Genomic DNA, 20886 nt, shown 5'->3' with positions numbered 1-20886 from the left:
AAATGTTCCTCTTCTAAAGGACTATAATTTTTTTCAAAATGAGAAGCAAAGACTTCCGCTACACTATTTGGGTCATTTTGAATCTGACCATTGTTGTCTTCTATTTCGGGATAAATTCATGTGTTTTTCATGTTCTTCATTTAGAGGGTTTCGAAACAGTCGCTTTGCTTTTTTTATAATTTCGATATGATGTAAAGTTCATACCGCGAGGACGTCCTTCAGATATCCATACACGACGCTTAGAACGTTCAATTGTGTGAAGTTCTTTATCGACTTTTGTCCATTCCGGACGAGTAAAAGGATTGAATGACGTAAATGGGATTGATTCCCTGGCACATCTGTGGAGAGTATTCGAAATAGTACGGATATACTCGCCCAGGTCTGTATTGTTATTTATGTTAGATTCTAACAGGTGCTCTAGGGCGTTATCAACTTTCTGTCTGTATTAATATATAATAACACAAATCCACCCCACATACATCCCCAAGAATTTTTTTTTAAAAAAACCTCTATTTATAAACAGGCACTACTTGCGTGGTCAATGAAATAGGGGTAAAATTAGTAGTCTGTAACTTAATAAAGACAAAAACCTGTTAGTCCGCTCCTATACAAAAATGTCCGAAACGTTGATTAATGCGAGTTTTGACCTTTGACCTAATAAAGACACAAACCTTGTTTGATTTTGTAAAAAACAAAAACAAAAAAAAAAACAAACAAAAAACCAAAACAGTAAAGGTCAATGAAAATATATTAATCCCTTAGCTGTAAGCAGATAAGCAAACAGGACTACATCAGCCATTATCAGGATGTCGCACTTACTGGTCATGCTGGGTTGTCCCTGGTCACATTAAAACTGTCATAGATATGTGCAAGATGCCATTGTAAGGTTACCAAACATTAAGCACTATAAATATATGTGAGCTAAGAGAATTCAAGGTATCAATGTCTGAATCTGCAAAAAGAAGTACTACTACTCTACTCACCAACATGTTTAAGAAAAACATGGCTCCTAGGAACAAAGGGAAGCAACTCTGCAAGAGGAAACTCCCAAGGCAAGGCGGATTTCCTCAAGGTAATTCTCATGACCGCAAGACTAAGACTGGGGTACAGAGATATTCAAGTCGACGATCATTTGTCAGGCCGAATTCAACAGATCATGACCTGGTCACCAAGCCAAGTCTGGACAGCCAGTCCTACCAAACTCCTAACTGTGATGGTGACAGTGGATCGCCCTGCATTCTGCGCCCACAAGGACATTGGCACACAGCTGACCTTTGCAAGATGTATTAGTCCGGTATGTTACCACAGACGGTGACGCCCAAGGTGTAAAATTAGTAGTCTGTAACCTAATGTATTAAAGAAGTGTGACAAGTAATAAACCTGGGTTAGTTAAAAATTACAATAGTCTTATATCCCTCAGTAATCATTTTCAACGTGATTTACCTTTCGAAGTGTAACCTCTGTAAACAAATTATTGTCAATCCTTTATTACTCATTGTGGCATAAGAGTAAATGCAAGGTGAAGATAACGAACAGTGATCAATCTCATAACTCCTACAAGCAATACAAAATAGATAGTTGGGCAAAGACGGACCCCTGGACACACCAGAGGTGGGATCAGGTGCCTATTTCTGCGCTCAGGTGTGACAGACCACGTGTGTGTGTGTGTGTGTGTGTGTGTGTGTGTGTGTGTGTGTGTGTGTGTGTGTGTGTGTGTGTGTGTGTGTGTGTGTGTGTGTGTTATAACTGACCACTGGACTTCCCTATACTTGTTGGTATAGCAGTGAAGTTGATCTCTATTCACATTGTAGTTCAAGTGTGTTTTCCAGGCATAATTGAATTGAGTTGGACAATTGATTTAGTTGTTTGTTTGGTTGATTTGATGTGGATTTTGTTGAGTTTAGAGTTGGTCAAGAATGTCGATAAATACTTCTATTGCTGATCAATTTAAGATGTCAGTTGAAAACAAAGAAAAAGAAAATGCGGTGTCCTCAGCAGAGGATAATAAGCTTGATTTTGCAGCAAGTTTTTTTTACCCATTTCTAGCACACCTAAATTGGTGACCCAATTAAACCAAAGGTACGTGTTAGCTATGACTTTCCACCCAAACCTGAATTTAACATACCTTTCAAGCAAGTAGGTGAAAAACATAAAGGAGGGTTAACAAATTTTGCAGAATTGGGTGAGACTAGTACATGTAAACTTCGTACTTCCCTCATGGATCACCCAGGTAGTAATACTACTCATGTGTATGAAGTCAGTAAAAATGTCCCCAGAATTCCACAATTTTCAGGGGATGACCCTCCTCAGAAGGGGGATGTGTCCTATAAAGAGTGGCGTTATGAGGTACAGTGCCTGCTTGGTGACCCTGATATTAAAGAAAGTTTATTGATACAAAGTATCCGACGCTCGTTAAGGGGAACAGCAAAAACAATGCTGATACCGCTCGGTGAGAGAGCTAATGTTCAGAAAATACTGTCAAAGTTAGACATTTTGTTTGGTGAAATTTCAACCAATGGCATGATTATGCAAGAATTTTTCAGTACATGTCAATTACCTGGTGAGTGTGTAACTTCATTTGGTTGTAGTTTGGAAACAATGTTACAAAATGCTATTGACAGTGGTTACATGGATCAAGCATCCAAAAATGATTTGCTTAGACACCAGTTTTGGACTTCTTTAAGTTCAGAAAAATTAAAATGGCAAACCAGCCACAAATATGATTCTATCAAGAATTATGATAAGTTGTTGCTTGAAATAAGGCGTGTGGAGAAGGAGATTTCAATCAGCAGCCGGACAGAGAAGAAGCCTGTACATCAGCACTGGATGTCAGCAGGGGATGGTGACATGGAAACAAAGCTCAGCAAAAGAATGGATGAGTTAGAGCAGAAACTTGAAGGTAAGATTGAAGACAAGTTCAACAAAATATTGGAGAGACTAGAAGGAAATATGTCAGGTAACCAGAGGTTTTCTGAGAATGGTCAAGGAAGAGGTGGTTACAGTAAGAGCAAAGGTAAGGGTTATAAGAAAGGCTACAAACAGTACAAAGGGAAATTTCATGACAATAAGGTAAAGGTCAAGGACAGGAGAGCAAGAACAATTCTGGTAACCCAAAAGAGTAGAGGTCTCTGATGAGGGCCGACCAGTGACCAAGGGTTTTACACAAGGCCAAATGTTGAATTGTAAATTGATAGGTGAGTCAAATGAAGGCATTGTTGTGGTACAAAATGAACAGTTCAAAGCTCTTATTGACAGTGGATCAATGGTAACTACACTGTCTATATCAGGCTATAACTGTTTGCAAAACAAACCTGAACTGAAAGAGTTATCAAACTTGGGTCTAGAGGTGACTGTTGCAGATGGTTCATTACTAGATTACAGAGGATATATTGAATGTACTTTGCAGGTTCCATATATGAATTTAGAGGTATTTGTCCCTGTATTGATAGTACAAGACACAGAGTTCAACAAAAACTGCCCTGTAATTATAGGTACCAATGTACTTAGAATTTGTAGAGAGTTCTTAGGTGATAGTACTTATACATATGGGATGCCCAATGCTTGGAAAATAGCTTTAGACAGTATGAGGTGTCAAACTTACAGTGTGAAATCAATATGTAAGAAAACACTTATTGTTGAACCAAATGAATCTGTTGTCATTAAGGGGCGTACCATAGGTGTACGTACCAAAGATGATCTGACATTGGTGACTGAAAGTTCTGATCATGATGTTAAGTTCATAGTTTGTCCTAGAGTAGTTAAGTTGTCTGCACATACTACTAGACCCACAGTGCAGGTTAAGATATGCAATATATCTGCCAAACCCATATCGATCAAGCATGGCACTGTCCTCTGTGATCTCCAAGAGGTTAAGGTTGTAAATAATGATGCAGAACTACACCATACTCCAAGAAAAAAATGAGTGACCCCATTGAGCTAGGAGTCAAAGTTGATTCTACTGAGTTGAGTACAAAACAGACCGATACTGTGAAAGCTCTCCTAAAACAGTTTAGTCATGTGTTTTCCACAGGTCCATTAAATCTTGGTAAAACCAATCTTGTAAAGCATTCTATTGAGTTAGAAGACAATACACCATTTAAGCAACCCTACCGTAGAATACCACCGGGAATGTATGAAAAAGTCAGACAACATATAAAGGAAATGTTAGAGGCACGGGTTATAAGAGAATCGAACAGTAACTATTCCTCAAATGTGGTACTTTGTCGGAAATCAGATGGGTCATTGCGGTTTTGTCTTGACATGCGATTATTAAATTCGAAAACCCGGAAAGATTGCTATATGCTACCACAATTCGATGACGTGATCGACACGTTATACGGCGCGAAGTTTTTCAGCAAACTTGACTTGAGATCAGGGTACTGGCAAGTTGAAATAGATGAGAAAGACAAGCATAAGACTGCATTTTCGGTAGGTAATTTGGGTTTTTATGAATGTAACAGAATGAGCTTTGGTCTCACAAAAGCTCCAGCAACATTTCAGAGACTCATGGAAAAGTGCATGGGAGATATGCATTTGAAGGAATGTCTTATTTTTCTGGACGATGTTTTGATTTTTTCAAATACTTTTGATGAACATTGTGAAAGGTTGAAGAATGTATTCCTGAAATTATCTGAATATGGATTGAAATTGAAACCTTCCAAATGCGAATTATTTAAACATTCAGTAACATATTTAGGGCATATCATTTCAGAAAAGGGAATAGAAACGGATCCAGAAAAGTTGTCAGAAGTTAGAAATTGGCCAGCGCCTACCAACATCAAACAACTCCGCCAGTTCCTGGGTTTCGCTGGTTACTATCGCAGATTTATCAAAAATTTTGCCAGGATTGTAGCTCCTATGAATGCTCTTCTTAAAGGACATGGGACTAATACAAAGAAGAAAGGAACAAAAAGAAAGCCTAAATCATTCAACTGGACTTGGGCAGGAGCTGAGGAAGAATCTTTTCGAACCATCAAACAGAAACTGCTGGAACCCCCTATTCTTGGTTATGAAAACTACCAACTGCCGTTTATAGTACACACAGACGCTAGCAGTACAGGATTAGGGGCAGTACAGTATCAAGTCCAGGAAGGAAAGAAAAGGGTAATTGTCTATGCCAGCAGAGGTCTCAGGCAGGCCGAAAAGAATTATCCAGTTCATAAATTAGAATTTCTTGCACTTAAATGGTCCGTTAGTGACAAGTTTCATGACTATCTATATGGAACTCAATTCCAAGTAGTCACGGACAATAACCCACTTACATATGTGCTCTCTAAAGTCAAGCTGAATGCTACCAGTCAAAGGTGGATTGCTGCTTTAGCCAGTTATGATTTTTCCATCTCGTATAGGTCTGGACAGATGAATGGAGATGCGGATGGATTATCAAGGAAGCCAGTGATTTTCAATGAGGAAGTGAAAGCCATATGCCAAGCTATGACATGTTCCTTGCCACACTGTAGTAGCTTAACAGTTGACTTTATTCCATATACGGCCGGTATGGAATCCGAGGACCCTGTTCAGTGTAGTCAAGTAGACTGGCAAGTTGAGCAACGTAAGGATAAAATCATTAGTAGGGTGATTGAGCTGAAGGACAAGGGATTTAGACCCAATAAGCGGAACATGAAGCAGGAACCATCAGAGGTACAGATGTATTTTAGAGAGTGGAGAAAGTTGCAGTTAATCGAATGAGTTTTGTACAGAATTACACTGAGAGAAGGGGAAAAGAGGAAACAGCTTGTGGTACCGGAGGTGTATAGGGAAGTAGCATTTTTAGGTATTCACAGGGATACAGGTCACTCAGGGAAAGAAAAAACTCTGTGGCTTGCAAGGCAGAGGTATTTCTGGCCTTCTCTAGAGAAAGAAGTTACCGAGAGAATTGAGAGATGCTCTAGATGTATCAGGAGCAAGACGCCTGCCAAGCCAACAGCAGAACTATTTCCTATTGAAACTACACATCCAATGGAATTGGTGTGTATAGACTTTCTGAGTCTTGAAAGGTGCAAGGGTGGATTTGAGAATATTTTGGTTATAACTGACCATTTCACTAGATTCTCTCAAGCTATTCCCTGCAAGAATCAGACAGCTATTACAACCTCTAAAGCCCTCTATGAAAACTACTTCTTGCATTATGGATTTCCAGAAAAATTACATAGTGACCAAGGTAGAAACTTTGAGTCCAGAGTCTTAAAAGAATTGTGTAAGGTAGTAGGCATAAAGAAAACGAGGACAACACCATTCCATCCTATTGGAAACGGGTCCGCCGAACGTTTCAACAAAACTCTAATAAAGATGCTGGGTACTTTGGAAAAAGACCAGAAAGCGGATTGGAAATCCTATGTTGCTCCGTTGGTTCAAGCATACAATGCTACAAAGAGTGACGCAACCGGATATGCACCACACTATTTGATGTTTGGATGGAACCCCAGACTACCAATTGATTGTTTTTAGGATTGGATCCTGGAAATGGGAGTGACCAAACCCACAGTGGATATGCAAACAAATTACAGAAACGGTTAGAGACAGTACATAAGATGGCTTCAGCAGAGTCAAAGAAAATTGCTAGCAAGAACAAGTACAGATATGATGCCAAGGTTAAAGATGTTAAGTTAGAGGTAGGAGATAGAGTTTTGGTGAGGAATGTTGGGTTGAAAGGTAAAAACAAACTAGCAGATAAATGGGATGAAGAGGTTTATGTAGCTTTGGAACAAAGACCAGGATTGCCTGTATACAAGGTAAAAGGTGAGGTTGGAGGCAGAATACGAACTCTGCATAGAAATATGCTATTGTCATATTCTGGTTTTTCAGAGGGGAAGGATATGGATGCGCCGCCAGCAAAGAAGAAAAAGGCAGAAAGAAAACTCAGGAGTACAGGAGCAATCCCCGATGAATCTTTCCAGTCCTCTTCACCATCATCGGATTCAGAGGGAGATGAACTCGCCATATGGAGAAAGATTCAGCCTAAAGTATCAAAGATTGATTTTTTGAATAATGATAATGCTACTGATAATTCAGAATGTTTATCGTTACAGGATGATGATCAGGTGCCTATGGATGAATCACTGGTGATGGATGATGGTAGATCACTGGGAGAGGATCCTTTGTCTGGAATTGATGACTGTGCAGAACCAAAGGAAGCAACGGAAGATATGTCAGAGAATCAAACGGAACCAATGCAGATTGAGCAACCTCAGCCAGAATACAGGAGATCCACCAGATGTAGAAAGCCACCAGATCGTTACGGTGAATGGGTGGAAGGATTTGAAAAATGAACATTTTGCGAAGTAATGACATGACGTCGGAACTATATTTTTAAATCTTATTATCTTGATCACAATGATATGACCGAATAAAGTGTGCTTGAATATGTAGCTCATGATTGTATTGTTTGAGTTGTTATTTTCACTAATAATCATTGAATTTGTAATTAAATTTCTGCAAATTCTGCAGTAATCAACTGTTAATGAATAACTCCATTTTCAGCTGTAAAGTTGTTGGTTGAGCCGTGGATTACTGTATGATTAATTAATTGGTGATAAAGTTTAATGCATTTTTGAGAACATTTTCAGGTTGTTGGATTGGTCAGGTTACATTGATTTATTAATCAATGTCTTTGAATGTCGATGCATTTGTTTTAATCATGTGTCATAATTTGTTTTTTGTTTTTTTTTTTAATGATTTTGGTTATTTTCCCCAGTGGTGTTAAATTCAAGTTGCTGAAATAAGTAAATCCATGTTTAAATTTTACCTTATATGGGATATTTAAGCAAATGTCAGGAGCCATTTAAAACAAAAGGGGGGAATATGTAACATCTGTAAATGAATTATTATCAATCCTTTATTACTCATTGTTGCATAAGAGTAAATATGTTTTTATTTCTGCGCTCAGGTGTGACAGACCACGTGTGTGTGTGTGTGTGTTATAACTGACCACTGGACTTCCCTATACTTGTTTAACCGGTTTCTAATACTCACTCACTTTCCCGCTTTTACTAACCGAGTGCCCGCACTCTCGGCGCTACCCTTGAAGGGGAGCAGATGTAATTGAATAGCTGCATAGCATTTAGTCTTCATATTTCTTATTGAGGAAATATATGTACCGGTGTTCGGTAATTATTCATGATGATGTTGTAATTGTGATATTCATTGTCATATTTAAACGTATTTCTAATTATTTATTTTATTTCAGGTTTTCACTTAATAGTTTTAATAAACTTGTCCCTCAGACTGATAGTATTTGTCTCTCTGGTTGCATAAGTAATAATAATTTCATTGATTAAGTATTTTTTAATGATAATTTCAAAGTGATTCGGATGGCAATGATCCGGAACTGGGCAAAAGACTGTATAATTAACATCGGGATCAACATTCCATTTTGTTTACATCATGGAGGATGGAGTTCACAAAAGCGAAGTGTCGATAACTAAAACAGCTTTAAATCCAAAAAGAAATAGCTCCGTGCCTGAACGAACTGGTCATGTTTCAGTTTTAGCAGAAAAGTACATGATAATATGGGGAGGGTATAATGTAAGTGAATTAAAACGGACCAAGTCAACAATTACCGATGTTCTCTGACTGTAGCCTGTAGTAGGCTGTAGGGCTTTGTCGAGACTTGACCTGAGCCAATTATGAAGCATCTTTGGGACAAGGGGGCCATGAATTGTAAATTTCAGGATTCCTGCACCCCCAGGGACTTAGGGACAGGATAAAAAAAACTGCCAAAAATTTACCACTTTTCCAAAAGCTTCCTCTCTACAACCAAACACCTGTAAGAAAAACTAGATGCATAGTCATTTGGAGCAGGAAGGCCTGTAACGAAATTGTAAATTTCATGATCCTTAGGGTAGAGGTTCTGACTCCAAGGCAGGGTAAAACCTGGCATAATGTTTACATGTATATGTAAAACATTTAAATACCATCTTCAGTGCTGTTTCAAATTGAAACTAAAAGGATATTTAAAAGAAGCAGGTAGTCCTTTATCAAAATTGTAAATTTCATGATCCCAGGGATAGGGGTTTGGTTCCAGGATGGATCCAAAATTATCATTATAGTTATTATTGTCTTTATCATTTAAAAGCCTTCTTTAATTTTGCTGATACGGTATAAAAACTAAATACATATTTAGGAAAACTCCGAAAAACAGGCTATGAGGACAATAGTAAGTTTATTTTCCCCCAAGACAGCAACTTTTTCCCGAGGCGCAGCGAGGGGGACAATAAAGTTGCTATTGTCTGAATAGTCAGTATATAGGTGTTTTATTATACCAAAGTAGACTTTACTTGTGTCGGACATACCAAAGTGAAGTAAACTAACATTCGGCATTAGATGGAATCGACCGAGGTGATCCGAGTGGTAAACTAATTACAGTTATCAGACTTTGAATTCACAGAAAAGAAAACCTGGGAAAATATAGCATCTGGTAAATAGTTTCGAGACTATATTCCCTAGGGCAGATAGTTCAGAAACTATTTCATGGCTAGTGTTATCCAGAAGAGATAGCAAATTTATTCACCTAACATTTATATAGCAAAAACCTTCTGAGGTATAATAAAAACAAATATTATGTAAAGTCTTTCATCAGTATAAACACTTTTGGGGACATTTGTACATTAAAAACACAATTTGTTTTATACTGCTGCTGAATATCAAAATTTAGGATATAGATTTGAAGAGCAAGAAAATTATTATAGATTTCATAGCCCATGGGGGCTAGTGACACTATTAACTATTACTCAGATGACTGGTATAAAAACTATAGGCCTCTTGTTTAATACTTCTATATACACGTATATATGTAACAGGAAGAGAGAAAATACAATGGACTAGAAATCCCTAGGCCCCCCGAGTCTCTAGTCAGGTGCTCTACCAACTGAGCTAACTGGCCATCGTCAATTTAACGTGGCTGACTGCTACATTCCTCCCTCCTTAAATGTCTTCACACTTGAAGACATCAACAGTTACTCAGGATCTTTATCCCTGGCCCTGGCAAACATTTTCACCTGTTAGTTGCAGGGGCTGGTCTATGGCACCAAATTTAACAGGAAGGGAGAAAACACAACGGACCGAACCGGGATTCGAACCTGGGCCCCCTGAATCTCTAGTCAGGTGCTCTACCAACTGAGCTATCTGGCCACCGGTGATCCAGCTGACTGCTACATATGTATCTAAAATTAGTGTAATTCTTGGACTCATTATGATCACAATTTGTGTTTTGTAGGATGATTATGATCCATTTCACTTAGCATATCTTCCACCGGACATCCTTTGGATTTATGATACAGAGTTTAAAGTTTGGTAAGTTGCCTCAAGGGCTAGTTCTTAATTCAGATAGCACATTCTGGAAAGTTTAAATAGATAAAGATTTGCATATTTACGTATAATAGGCTTTTGTAGAATTTATGAAACATCGTTGTTTAGATCCTGTAATTATTTTATCTGTTCTTAAAACGTTGTTGTGAAGTCAGTTCGTTGTCTTGACAGTACTTTATTTTTCATACTGTATTGAACATAGTACAGTATTATTAAGAGCAGGCCAATATTATGAGAAATACTGGACTGACATTAAAAACCAGGAACAAAGGCCACTCTTCGATGTGTGAGAAAACATATTTATTATTTATCAAATACAATATTCAAGGCGTGAAATATTCCAGTAAATTATACGAAATGAGTGTTTCATGAATAATCCGATTTTACTGTATATGAAATCGTTTAGGCACCACAGTTATAAATCCATGTCACAATCATTCATTTAAACACATGCACATTAAAGTCGCAAATTCACTGTTACATCCCTGGCAGTGATGTTTATTTCTTTTCCTGATCCAAAGGGAACACTTTCATTGAGCTTCACTTTCTTCGGCTCCAGCGGGGACACTTTGGACGGTTTCTGAATCAAATCACTTACACTCTGTAATTGTTCCTCGGAGGTGCGTTTGTAGCATATATGCGTGTATAGCGGCAGTAGCCCGAAGAGAGTGATTTGTAAAAAACCCATCAAATCCTGCCTCTTTACACATTTTAGCCACAATCTGTTGCAGTTGATGTACCCCAACTGGGACGTCGTTGTACCATACATTCGCCTTAGGTGCGATTTTTGGTCTCAGATATAATGCATTGCATTTTCCATTGCTGGGGCTACAAAATTTAATGATTAAAAAGAAATTTGATGTATGAAACCAAAATGAAACAAACGAAATATACAATGTGAAAAAAATTGTCAATATATTTAGGAGAATTTGTAGATATAATGAATAATCTTATTGCAAACTCATGTACTTTTCAATCATCTGAATCCATTACTTCAAGGCACCCAGACTAAATGCTAAAAGAGGGCTGTGGCTTCTGTTTTTATACCAGTTATAGGCCTATGTGTCAGTATCATATTATTAGGGTTCCCAGAAAGGAACGTAGGAAATTTTGTTTTATCTAAAAGATTCTTTCCAAACACCTTTACGTACCCTAATTCACCAACAGAAAAAAACCTGTTTTGTTGAGTACAGTCTTCAGACAATAGAAGCGTTGGAATCGCTTTCCATGAAGAACAAACCCCTGTTTTGAGGAGTATTGTATTATGACAATTGAAATGAAGAGCTAACAGCTTTTTGTGAATTAAAGGCTAGAGTTGACCTTGTATGCCATTAAAGTTTATGAATTCCTAATATATTAAATATTAAAAACAAATCAGAAACGATAGGTGTACATATATTTGTCTATACCAATGTATATTTGTACATGTTTTTGCATCTGTTTTAGATAGAACAATGTTTAAGTAAGATACAAGACTGATGGTCTATTATGTCAGATACGGGACTGATCACTCACCGCTACGCGGCTTGTGCCAGTCCCATATTTGACATAATAGACCATCTTCGTCTTGTATCCCTTACATACATATTGAATCATAGTTAAAGACTGCATGATGAAAGTTGAAAAGGATGATATGGAAGTAGTATGTATTTTTTTCTACCACGACAGGTTTGTAAGTAAAAGTAGAGATGCCATTCCCATCGCAGCGTCTGGATGTACGGCCTGTTCACAGGAAGGTTGTATGTACATGTTTGGTGGTCATGCTAGCCATGGTTATCTGAATACACTATATAAACTTGACCTGAACAGCCTGCAGTGGGAGGCTGTGTTTCCTGTGTCCAGCAGTCTTGCACCAAGCCCACGAGACAAAGCTGTGTCGTGGTTCTACGAGAACAAGTAAGTAATCAAAATGCTTTGTTTGTTGTATTGTAGGGGTTTATAAACATTGAAAATATGGGGTTTCATTACATCACTGTGTGTATTCTGCGTAATTTCTATTGAAAATCCATTACTTCTTATTTGCAACTATGAAGACACATTTTGTTTCAAATTTGTTAGATCCGGTAATTTAGTGCCATATGTCTGCAATGAAATATATACACGAACTCTGTGACCTACTTGTTCTGTGCATTGTTGGAATTTCTGGGGCTTTTTTAACCTTTAATTTGAATAGTGTTTTTCTATATTATATGATAGTTTATTTTGTGCATTTTGAGTTTGTCCTTGCACTATTTCCATTTACCATTGTTTAAATATGGAAATCATTACCAAATATGAAGACAAATAAAGGTCAGGCGATTTTCAACTTTTATATTCAAATATTACCAATCTGACTAAAGTACAGACCTATATTATTATTATTATTATTATTATATATATATATATATATATATATATATATATATATGTGTGTGTGTGTGTGTGTGTGTGTGTATGTGTGTATATATATATATATATATATATATATAGGTCTGTACTTTAGTCAGATTGAAATATTACATACTTCAAATTTATTTATCTTGTGCGTTTAGAGTTGTCCTTCTTGGACTGTGTCCCTTTACCATTGTTCAAATATGGAAATCATTACCAAATATGGAGACAAGCTAAGGTCAGATGATATTCAGCTGTTATGTTTGAATAACTTATAGGTCAATAATATCTACATATTGCTAATATAGAAATCTATCTTGAAAGTATTCATATTTGAAAAATACAGAAAAATATGAATATATATGTCTTCCTTTGGTTTGTTAAACAGATGTAAACGTTACAGAAAAATACATAACCCACAAAATTTTTCTCTGCAATGTTTGTGACCTTCATCTCCCGTTTAAGAAATCAAATTAAGCAAGCATTTTATTATTTACATTATGCCATGTTAGCTTCCATTGTTTAATATTCTTCATAATACAAAATATCTAGACATTTAATTCTCATATTTGTATTTTCATCATTTTCATGTCACAGTATTTTATTGAGAATCATCAAAGGTTTATAATAATAATGATATAATTATAAAATGTATATAGCACCTTGTATAAAACAAGTTACTCTAAGGCGCTTTACAAGGGTAAGAAGAAGAATAAAATAAAACACAATTCAATTAATGACAGTATGGCACAAGATCTTATGTCTGTAAAATTATCATAATAAAACACATAAAAACACATTAAGATCGATAACTTTTAAAAAAAAATTTTATTTAATTAATGACAGAACATTGGTTATGCAAAATATGGCTACAGTTACAGATTTAATGTTTTATTTTTGATATTTTACTTGACTTAGATTTTATACCTTTGGTGGATATGGAATTCGTGATTACTCCAGAGACAGCATGTATTTAGAAGAACATAATACTGAGTCATTTTTCCAACATGACACATCTGAACACAGTCATGTAATTGCTATTAATTTTTAATCACAATTAAAGATTGATCATTGTAGGTACATGTACTTTATACTTAATTTTTGTTGACATCAGATCTACTATAATTTTTCACAAGTCATAAGTTTTTAATCAATGTTGAAAATATATATTTCAATGTAATATAATTCAATGCATGCAATTTGTTCATATATGTGACAATTGTTTTGTATGGGTTTTTTAACCAAGGAAGCTGTTTTTGAAAATTGATTGTATATGATGAATCTGTAAATTGTATTTTGTCTTCTGCTTACAGAAAGGATGGAACAATCAACTGTGTATATTTAACTTTAACACAATGGAATGGAGTCTGGCTGAGTCAAAGGTACCTTGATTAGGATTTTCTGAGTTGCATACTTATATGATGATAAGGAATACTGTAACATTATTTAAAACTGCATTACATGTTTATTGAAAATTACAACTAATCCTTGTCTTGATTTTAAACAGTTTTTTTTTTTACTTCAAAGGGACAAAGGCCCTCTGCAAGGGCAGCCCATTCAGCTGTGAGGTTTGGCGGGAAGGTTTATATATTTGGTGGCCGACACCAGAACATCCGACTGAATGATTTACATTGTCTGGATCTGGATACACAGACCTGGAGCGGCTGGTGAGATCACTTCTACTTAACGAGATCTTTAATTGTTGTAGTTTTATAAGCGTATTATACAAATGGATACTATGATACCATAGCTGTCTTAGTTTATAGTGCATCACTTGATGACAGCATTTAAAGGGAACGTAGGGTCAAAAATAAAATTTTGATATGTGAAAACTGGTACCATGCAGACAACAAAATCTAGCATAGAAAAAATAATTGCTGCTGATAACAAGATTTAATCTGTCATTTACACTGAAAACTGAGCTGAATGGGAGAATCTCTTATCATGGCGGCTGATGACGTGTATGCGGCAATTCATTACAACTGCTGTGCCTAGCACTAAATGGGTTACAGAGTATCTATGATCTAAATGTCGGGAGTTCAAGCGAAATTTTGCACTGTGGTCAAAGGAAAAGGAATACATGTATCTACCTTTTAGCATCCCTGATCTCCCCCCAAACCTATGAACATTGTGCAATAATTGGATACATAACCTTGGAAATGAATCTTTTGTTTTTGAACGGCATTTTGAGAAAGAGTCTTTTAAAGAGGATATCAGGGTAAGTACCAATTATATTTGCTTTTTACTCAGTAAATACTAATAATTCTTAATGTGTATAACCAGAGTTTATTTACAACAAACTTTTACTTATATAATAATTTTCTAATTCCAGTGAACATTTTGTACAGGCTAAATATGAAGGGATGGGTAAACACTGCTTTTTAAATATTCAAAGTTAAATTAATATCTATTTAAGTTAAGATATTGGGATACACACCAAAACCTATTAAAAAGAAGATGCAGTAACTAAAATATTTGATGACAGCAAGCCTAAGAAATAAGAGAAAATAGCTCAAAAAGATGAAGAAAAGCAGGATACATGTAATACTTTCAAAAATCATCACAGCACTAGCACATTTTGTATTATACTATTGTTTTTAAAGAAATTGAAAATGTACAAGTAAACAAATGAAGTATAGTATATATGAAGTAAGTATATATAATTAAGTAGTCATTATTTTTCAGCTAATCCATTTTCTTTTGGAAATCAATGAAAACTCATATGCAGAACCTATTGACCAGCCTGGACTATCAGCATCTAAGGAAACAGGTAATTTGATGCATTTCTCTATTAAATGATTAACAAAGTTTTACAACCAAGGTCATTTTAATTTCCCCTGTGCAGTTAATCTTTCAAGTCTTGACATTTACGTGGCAATTACTGCAGGGGTGTAGTGATAATCAACTGATTTGTGCTGTATACAGATTCACATTGTAAGATTCTCTTGTAAACAGATGTACTAATAAATCAGAAAGAGGGAAAACTACTATGAAAAATAAACTCTTTGTTGTGTGAAATACATGTACATGTACATGCACTTTCATGAAAATTCATTACTAAAGTTATAAATTAATGGTTTGATTTCATTTTTATATTTTCAGCTCAATGAAGACATGAATAGTGACAAAAATATCCCACTCTCAATCCATATTGAAGAATAAATCAACTTTGTGCAACATAATACAGATAGAATTGACCAGTCATTGTCCATCATATGTGCTAAGGAATGTTCAAGTGAAGAATGAAGAAATGAAGATAATGAACAATCCTGTATAAAGAATACAAAATTAAAAGTTTAAGAATTAAGAGTGTCATTTTCATCAATTTATCCCAATGCACTAGTGTTTTCATTTGAATCTGCTAATAATTCCTCTTCATTATAACCAGGCTCATATTGATATCCTTTGCAGTCAGACATGAGCAGATGCTTTCACTGAGAGGCAATTGCCCGGTATACGTCATAAACAGATGGGATTGTGGGAAATACCTTAAAGAGCGATAACTTTATCTTGCAAAATGGCAGCCTCCAGCAGATGATGTGTAGCTATATTTAATAGCCGATTTCTACACAACAGATTACAATCAAATGGAAATAACCAGTGGACTTAATTACTAAATATTTAGTATTTGAAATGTGAAAATATTTTTTTATACCCTACGTTCCCTTTAACCTTTAGGGATTAGTTTAACCTTTAGGGATTAGTTTAGGGATTAGTCAATCTGATTAAAATACAGCTGTGCTTGTACTATAAAAATGATATAATACTGTTACACACTTGAATGTTCATGAACATACATGTAGAACTGTTGTCCAATACATGTACATATATATAGATATAGTTTAATACGAATCATTTAGATATACTTTTAATTAGTACGATTATCATTTAAATATACTTTAGTACGATTATTATTTAGATATACTTTAGTACGATTATCATTATACCTCCCGTAACAAGTTGTGGGGGGGTATACTGGAATCGGGTTGTCCGTCTGTCTGTCCGTCCGTCCGTCTGTAGACGCAATGGTTTCCGGGCTCTAAATCGTTATCCTTTCCACCTACCGTCACCATATCATATATATGGACTACCCATGGGATGAAGATGTTCCCTATCGATTTTGGGGTCAAAAGGTCAAAGGTCAAGCGCACTGGACATCGAAGTAGCAATATGGTTTCCGGGCTCTAAAGCGTTATCCTTTCCACCTACAGTCACCATATCATACATATGGACTACCCATGGAATGAAGATGTTCCCTATCGATTTTGGGGTCAAAGGGTCAAAGTTCAAGCACACTGGACATCGAAGTAGCAATATGGTTTCCGGGCTCTAAAGCGTTATCCTTTCCACCTACAGTCACCATATTATACATATGGAGTACCCATGGGATGAAGATGTTCCCTATCGATTTTGGGGTCAAAAGGTCAAAGGTCAAGCACACTGGACATCGAAGTAGCAATATGGTTTCCGGGCTCTAAAGTGTTATCCTTTCCACCTACAGTCACCATATTATACATATGGACTACCCATGGGATGAAGATGTTCCCTATCGATTTTGGGGTCAAAAGGTCAAAGGTCACGTGCACTGGACATCGAAGTAGCAATATGGTTCGGTTTGTCATGCCATTTATTTTTTACACTCAGAAAAGAGGTAGTTTATACCTATTACCAACACCCTTTGGGAGATTGGGGTAAGCGGGGGGTATTCTTAGTGAGCATTGCTCACAGTACCTCTTGTTTAGATATGATTTGATATGGATCATTTAGATATACTTTAATACGGATCATATAGATATACTTTAATACGAATCATTTTATGTTTCAGCTTGCATGTAAGTAGTGAACAGCCTGAGGGCAGGTCTTGGCACACGTCCACTGCAGTGTCCAGTTCTCAGATGTTCTTGTATGGAGGTTTCAACACTAACTGTGTGCCCCTTAGTATGTATAATCCAGTGTGTCCTCAGTGCACATAAACTATCTCAGAGTGAACATGATCATAGTGAAACAAATTATAATGATGGTCATTTTTTTAATCTTATGTTCCTGGGTTTTTGTAACAAGAAATTTCATTATAAAGACCTGTTTGCTGCAGCCATTGATTTAAATGAAAACTAAGAGTGATTTTGTTTTTACCAATACCACAATACTGATTGAATAACGATGAATGATTGAAACTTAATTAATTTTCTGAAGAAGTTTGAAATCTGATTAAAATCAGATCTGTGATCCGCTCAAAATTCTGATATGCTACTATCTTGTAAATAAACTACATACTTTTATAGTAAATGGAACAAATTATAATTAGTTCACGCTTTAAAGGTAGAGATTAATACTATACTACATTATAATTCATCTACATGTAATCCTGATCATGTGATATACTGGTATGTTTAAACAAATGCCGTCTCCATATCTTGTTTGACGTCAAATTCTTATTTTTATGAATGGCTATTCATGGCTTACAGTTTGTGTAATTGTGTAATGTCCCAACCTGTGGAAGGGATGTTGATATTTCTCTCTGTATAGGTGATATAGGGTCAGATGAAAACCGTTTTACCGTTTTACTTGGTATTGAGTGTTGAGAACTACTACTGTAGGATTATTATACAGTATCACTGTTTTAGATATCGATGTTCTGAGTATCAATGTTTTAAATATCAATGTTCTGAGTACCAATGTTTTAGATATCGATGTTCTGAGTATCAATGTTTTAAATATCAATGTTCTGAGTATCAATGTTTTAGATATCAATGTTCTGAGTATCAATGTTTTAAATATCAATGTTCTGAGTACCAATGTTTTAGATATCAATGTTCTGAGTATCAATGTTTTAGATATCAAATGTTCTGAGTACCAATGTTTTAGATATCAATGTTCTGAGTATCATTTTTCTAAGCATCGGTGTTTCTGAGTATCAACTGCATCTCCCTACGAGAGAAATATTGCAAGTGAGCATTGAGGCCCATGGGCCTCTTTATGTACATGTAATATTATCATTTTACATTCATTTTGTGTATTTCTTATCTTTATTAATTAGATTTGTGTTACTTATAAAAATGATCCCTCAAAGTCATAATGAGAAATCCTTTATGATTTTGACGTCATCAATCATGGATTAACTCTGGTCCATTGATATCCATGAAGGAGACATTATTCTACAATATTTACAAAGTTATGAATATGATTATCAGACAGGCCTTATTACAACCTTGTTTTAAATGCTATCCATATTATAAACAAGTACCGTATATACCCGCCTATAGGTCGGTTTGCCTATAGGTCGGTTCGTCTATAAGTCGGTTCGCCTATAGGTCGTTCGTCTATAAGTCGGTTGTATATAGGTTGGTTCGCCTATAGGTCAGTTCGCCTATAGGTTGGTTCATCTATGTCGGTTCGCCTATAGGTCGGTTCGTCTATAAGTCGGTTCGTCTATAAGTTGGTTGTATATATTTTGTAGGCTATTTGGGAGGGATTTGCCATTGACCCACTTATAAGTCGGTATAACTTTTTTGAAGAATCGCTTGACAATTTCTAACATTATAACCTCTGTTTCAAATAATATTTTGTGAAATGCGCTGATATGTAATCCTTTTCTCAACAAATCAATTTCAATGATATACACTTACGATGAATAAAATCATTAAAATATGTAATTACTTGTACTTTATGCATATAATCTTAGAATACATGAATAATATAATATTTCCAGTCAATGTTAATCATGATAATCATCGGAGTACGAAGTTGTTTAAAAAATACTCTACATTACCCTGTCCAGAAAAATGCTAGTTTTCTTAGGACTCGCCTATAAGTCGGATATAGAGTTTCCCAAAAAATCCGACTTATAGGCGAGTATATATGGTATACATATACACTGAAATTTTGGTATTTCAAGAGGTCACTTTCCCCATTTTTTGAGGAAGTGTGGTAATATACACAAAAAGGAGTTGTAATTAAATGTAATAGATATTCTTTTGTTACATAGTGAAATTGACAGGTGAACTTATTTTTCAGGTGATGCATGGCTTCTAGATATAGGGTCACTACAATGGACACAGCTTTCTCACTTTCCAACAAACCAGCCACGACTTTGGCACACAGCATGCGTCACACAGGAAAAGGAAGTTATTGTTTTTGGAGGGTGCGACAATAATATACTAGACAATGAGGAAGAAAGTCAAGTGGTACGTGCACTCAAATCAAATGCGAGTCAAGTACTGCATGACACAGTCATGTATAGAAATTGTGCTTGTTTGACATACATTAGTTCATAAACTACATTTCAAAACAAATCTCAACAACTAAACTTCAAACACAAAATGGGTGTTATATTTCCACAAGTTAGTACATGTAGAAAAAAAAATTGGTTTATTTTCAGGATCACAGAAATGATATACTGTTGTTTCAGTTACAACCCTACTCACTGACTAGGTAGGTAGACATCAAAGGGATTCTCTCATTTTACAGAATATTATTCAGACAGTCTAGAAATGCAGTTTGTACTCGTTCCATATTTTTAAAGAATTGTGTTCTATTGGGTCTTTTTTGTAGACTGTGCATGGAATATGTGTACCGACATCGCATGCAGTTAGGTGGACAGTGGGATTTGTTGCCGCGACCATTCAGTGACTGGTTACATAGGAAGGAAGAACTGGACATTCAGATACTAATGTCATCAGACTCCAGTTCAGATTCTGATAATGACAGTACACATCGGTCAAGTGGCCAGACTTGTGTTGTGTCCTAGTCCACTCTACTCTTAATCAAATATTAATACAAAACGGCAGTGATGAACCAGAATGCAAATAGTGTGATATTCAGATACAATCGGTTACACTTCATTGATGCTCTGAACTTTGATCACAATCATGATAACCATGTTATGTCTTTGACCTTTTTGAGGGCAAGTTGATCCATGGGGTTAAACCAATCTGTTGTCACAGAACAAGTGTACAAAATATATTAATTCATACACATATAACATTCTTTTGTACCCCATCGCTACAGGATATTAAGTTCCATGATTTTAGCATTGCCCATAAGCCCCAACAAGCTAGATTGACAAGGCAGTTTGCAAAAAAAATTTTTATCCCTTCAATTAATGAACAGTGACATGTATTCTCTGTGAAAGGATTTACACTTATTTACAGAGGTTATGGAATGCACAACATTCCCCCCACCCCCTCAGATTTTTAGCTCTACTGAGTCACT

The 20886-nt window shown here is 35.9% G+C and overlaps 2 protein-coding genes across 2 annotated transcripts; both read left to right on the top strand.

Moving 5' to 3' along the window:
* Nucleotides 1-1002: 1002 nt before the first annotated feature.
* On the top strand, nt 1003-3507 carry LOC125680172 (uncharacterized). Its single transcript, XM_048919613.2, has 3 exons — nt 1003-1216; nt 2177-3013; nt 3407-3507. Exons 1-3 carry the CDS (start codon nt 1003-1005, stop codon nt 3505-3507), a joined length of 1152 nt encoding a protein of 383 aa, XP_048775570.2.
* Nucleotides 3508-8369: 4862 nt separating this feature from the next.
* Nucleotides 8370-20653, top strand: LOC125680947 (kelch domain-containing protein 2-like). The gene is made up of 10 exons (XM_048920798.2): nt 8370-8523; nt 10214-10290; nt 11974-12201; nt 13594-13705; nt 13989-14057; nt 14203-14342; nt 17501-17613; nt 19690-19859; nt 20054-20106; nt 20227-20653. The coding sequence occupies exons 1-10, from the start codon at nt 8383-8385 to the stop codon at nt 20420-20422; spliced, it is 1299 nt and encodes a 432-aa protein (XP_048776755.2). The 5' UTR covers nt 8370-8382; the 3' UTR covers nt 20423-20653.
* The last annotated feature ends 233 nt before the right edge of the window (nt 20654-20886 follow it).

Source organism: Ostrea edulis, chromosome 2 (genome assembly GCF_947568905.1).
Source record: "Ostrea edulis chromosome 2, xbOstEdul1.1, whole genome shotgun sequence".
Lineage (NCBI taxonomy): Eukaryota > Metazoa > Mollusca > Bivalvia > Ostreida > Ostreidae > Ostrea > Ostrea edulis.
Note: the sequence above shows the minus strand (reverse complement) of the source record. Positions and strands in the feature narration are given on the sequence as shown.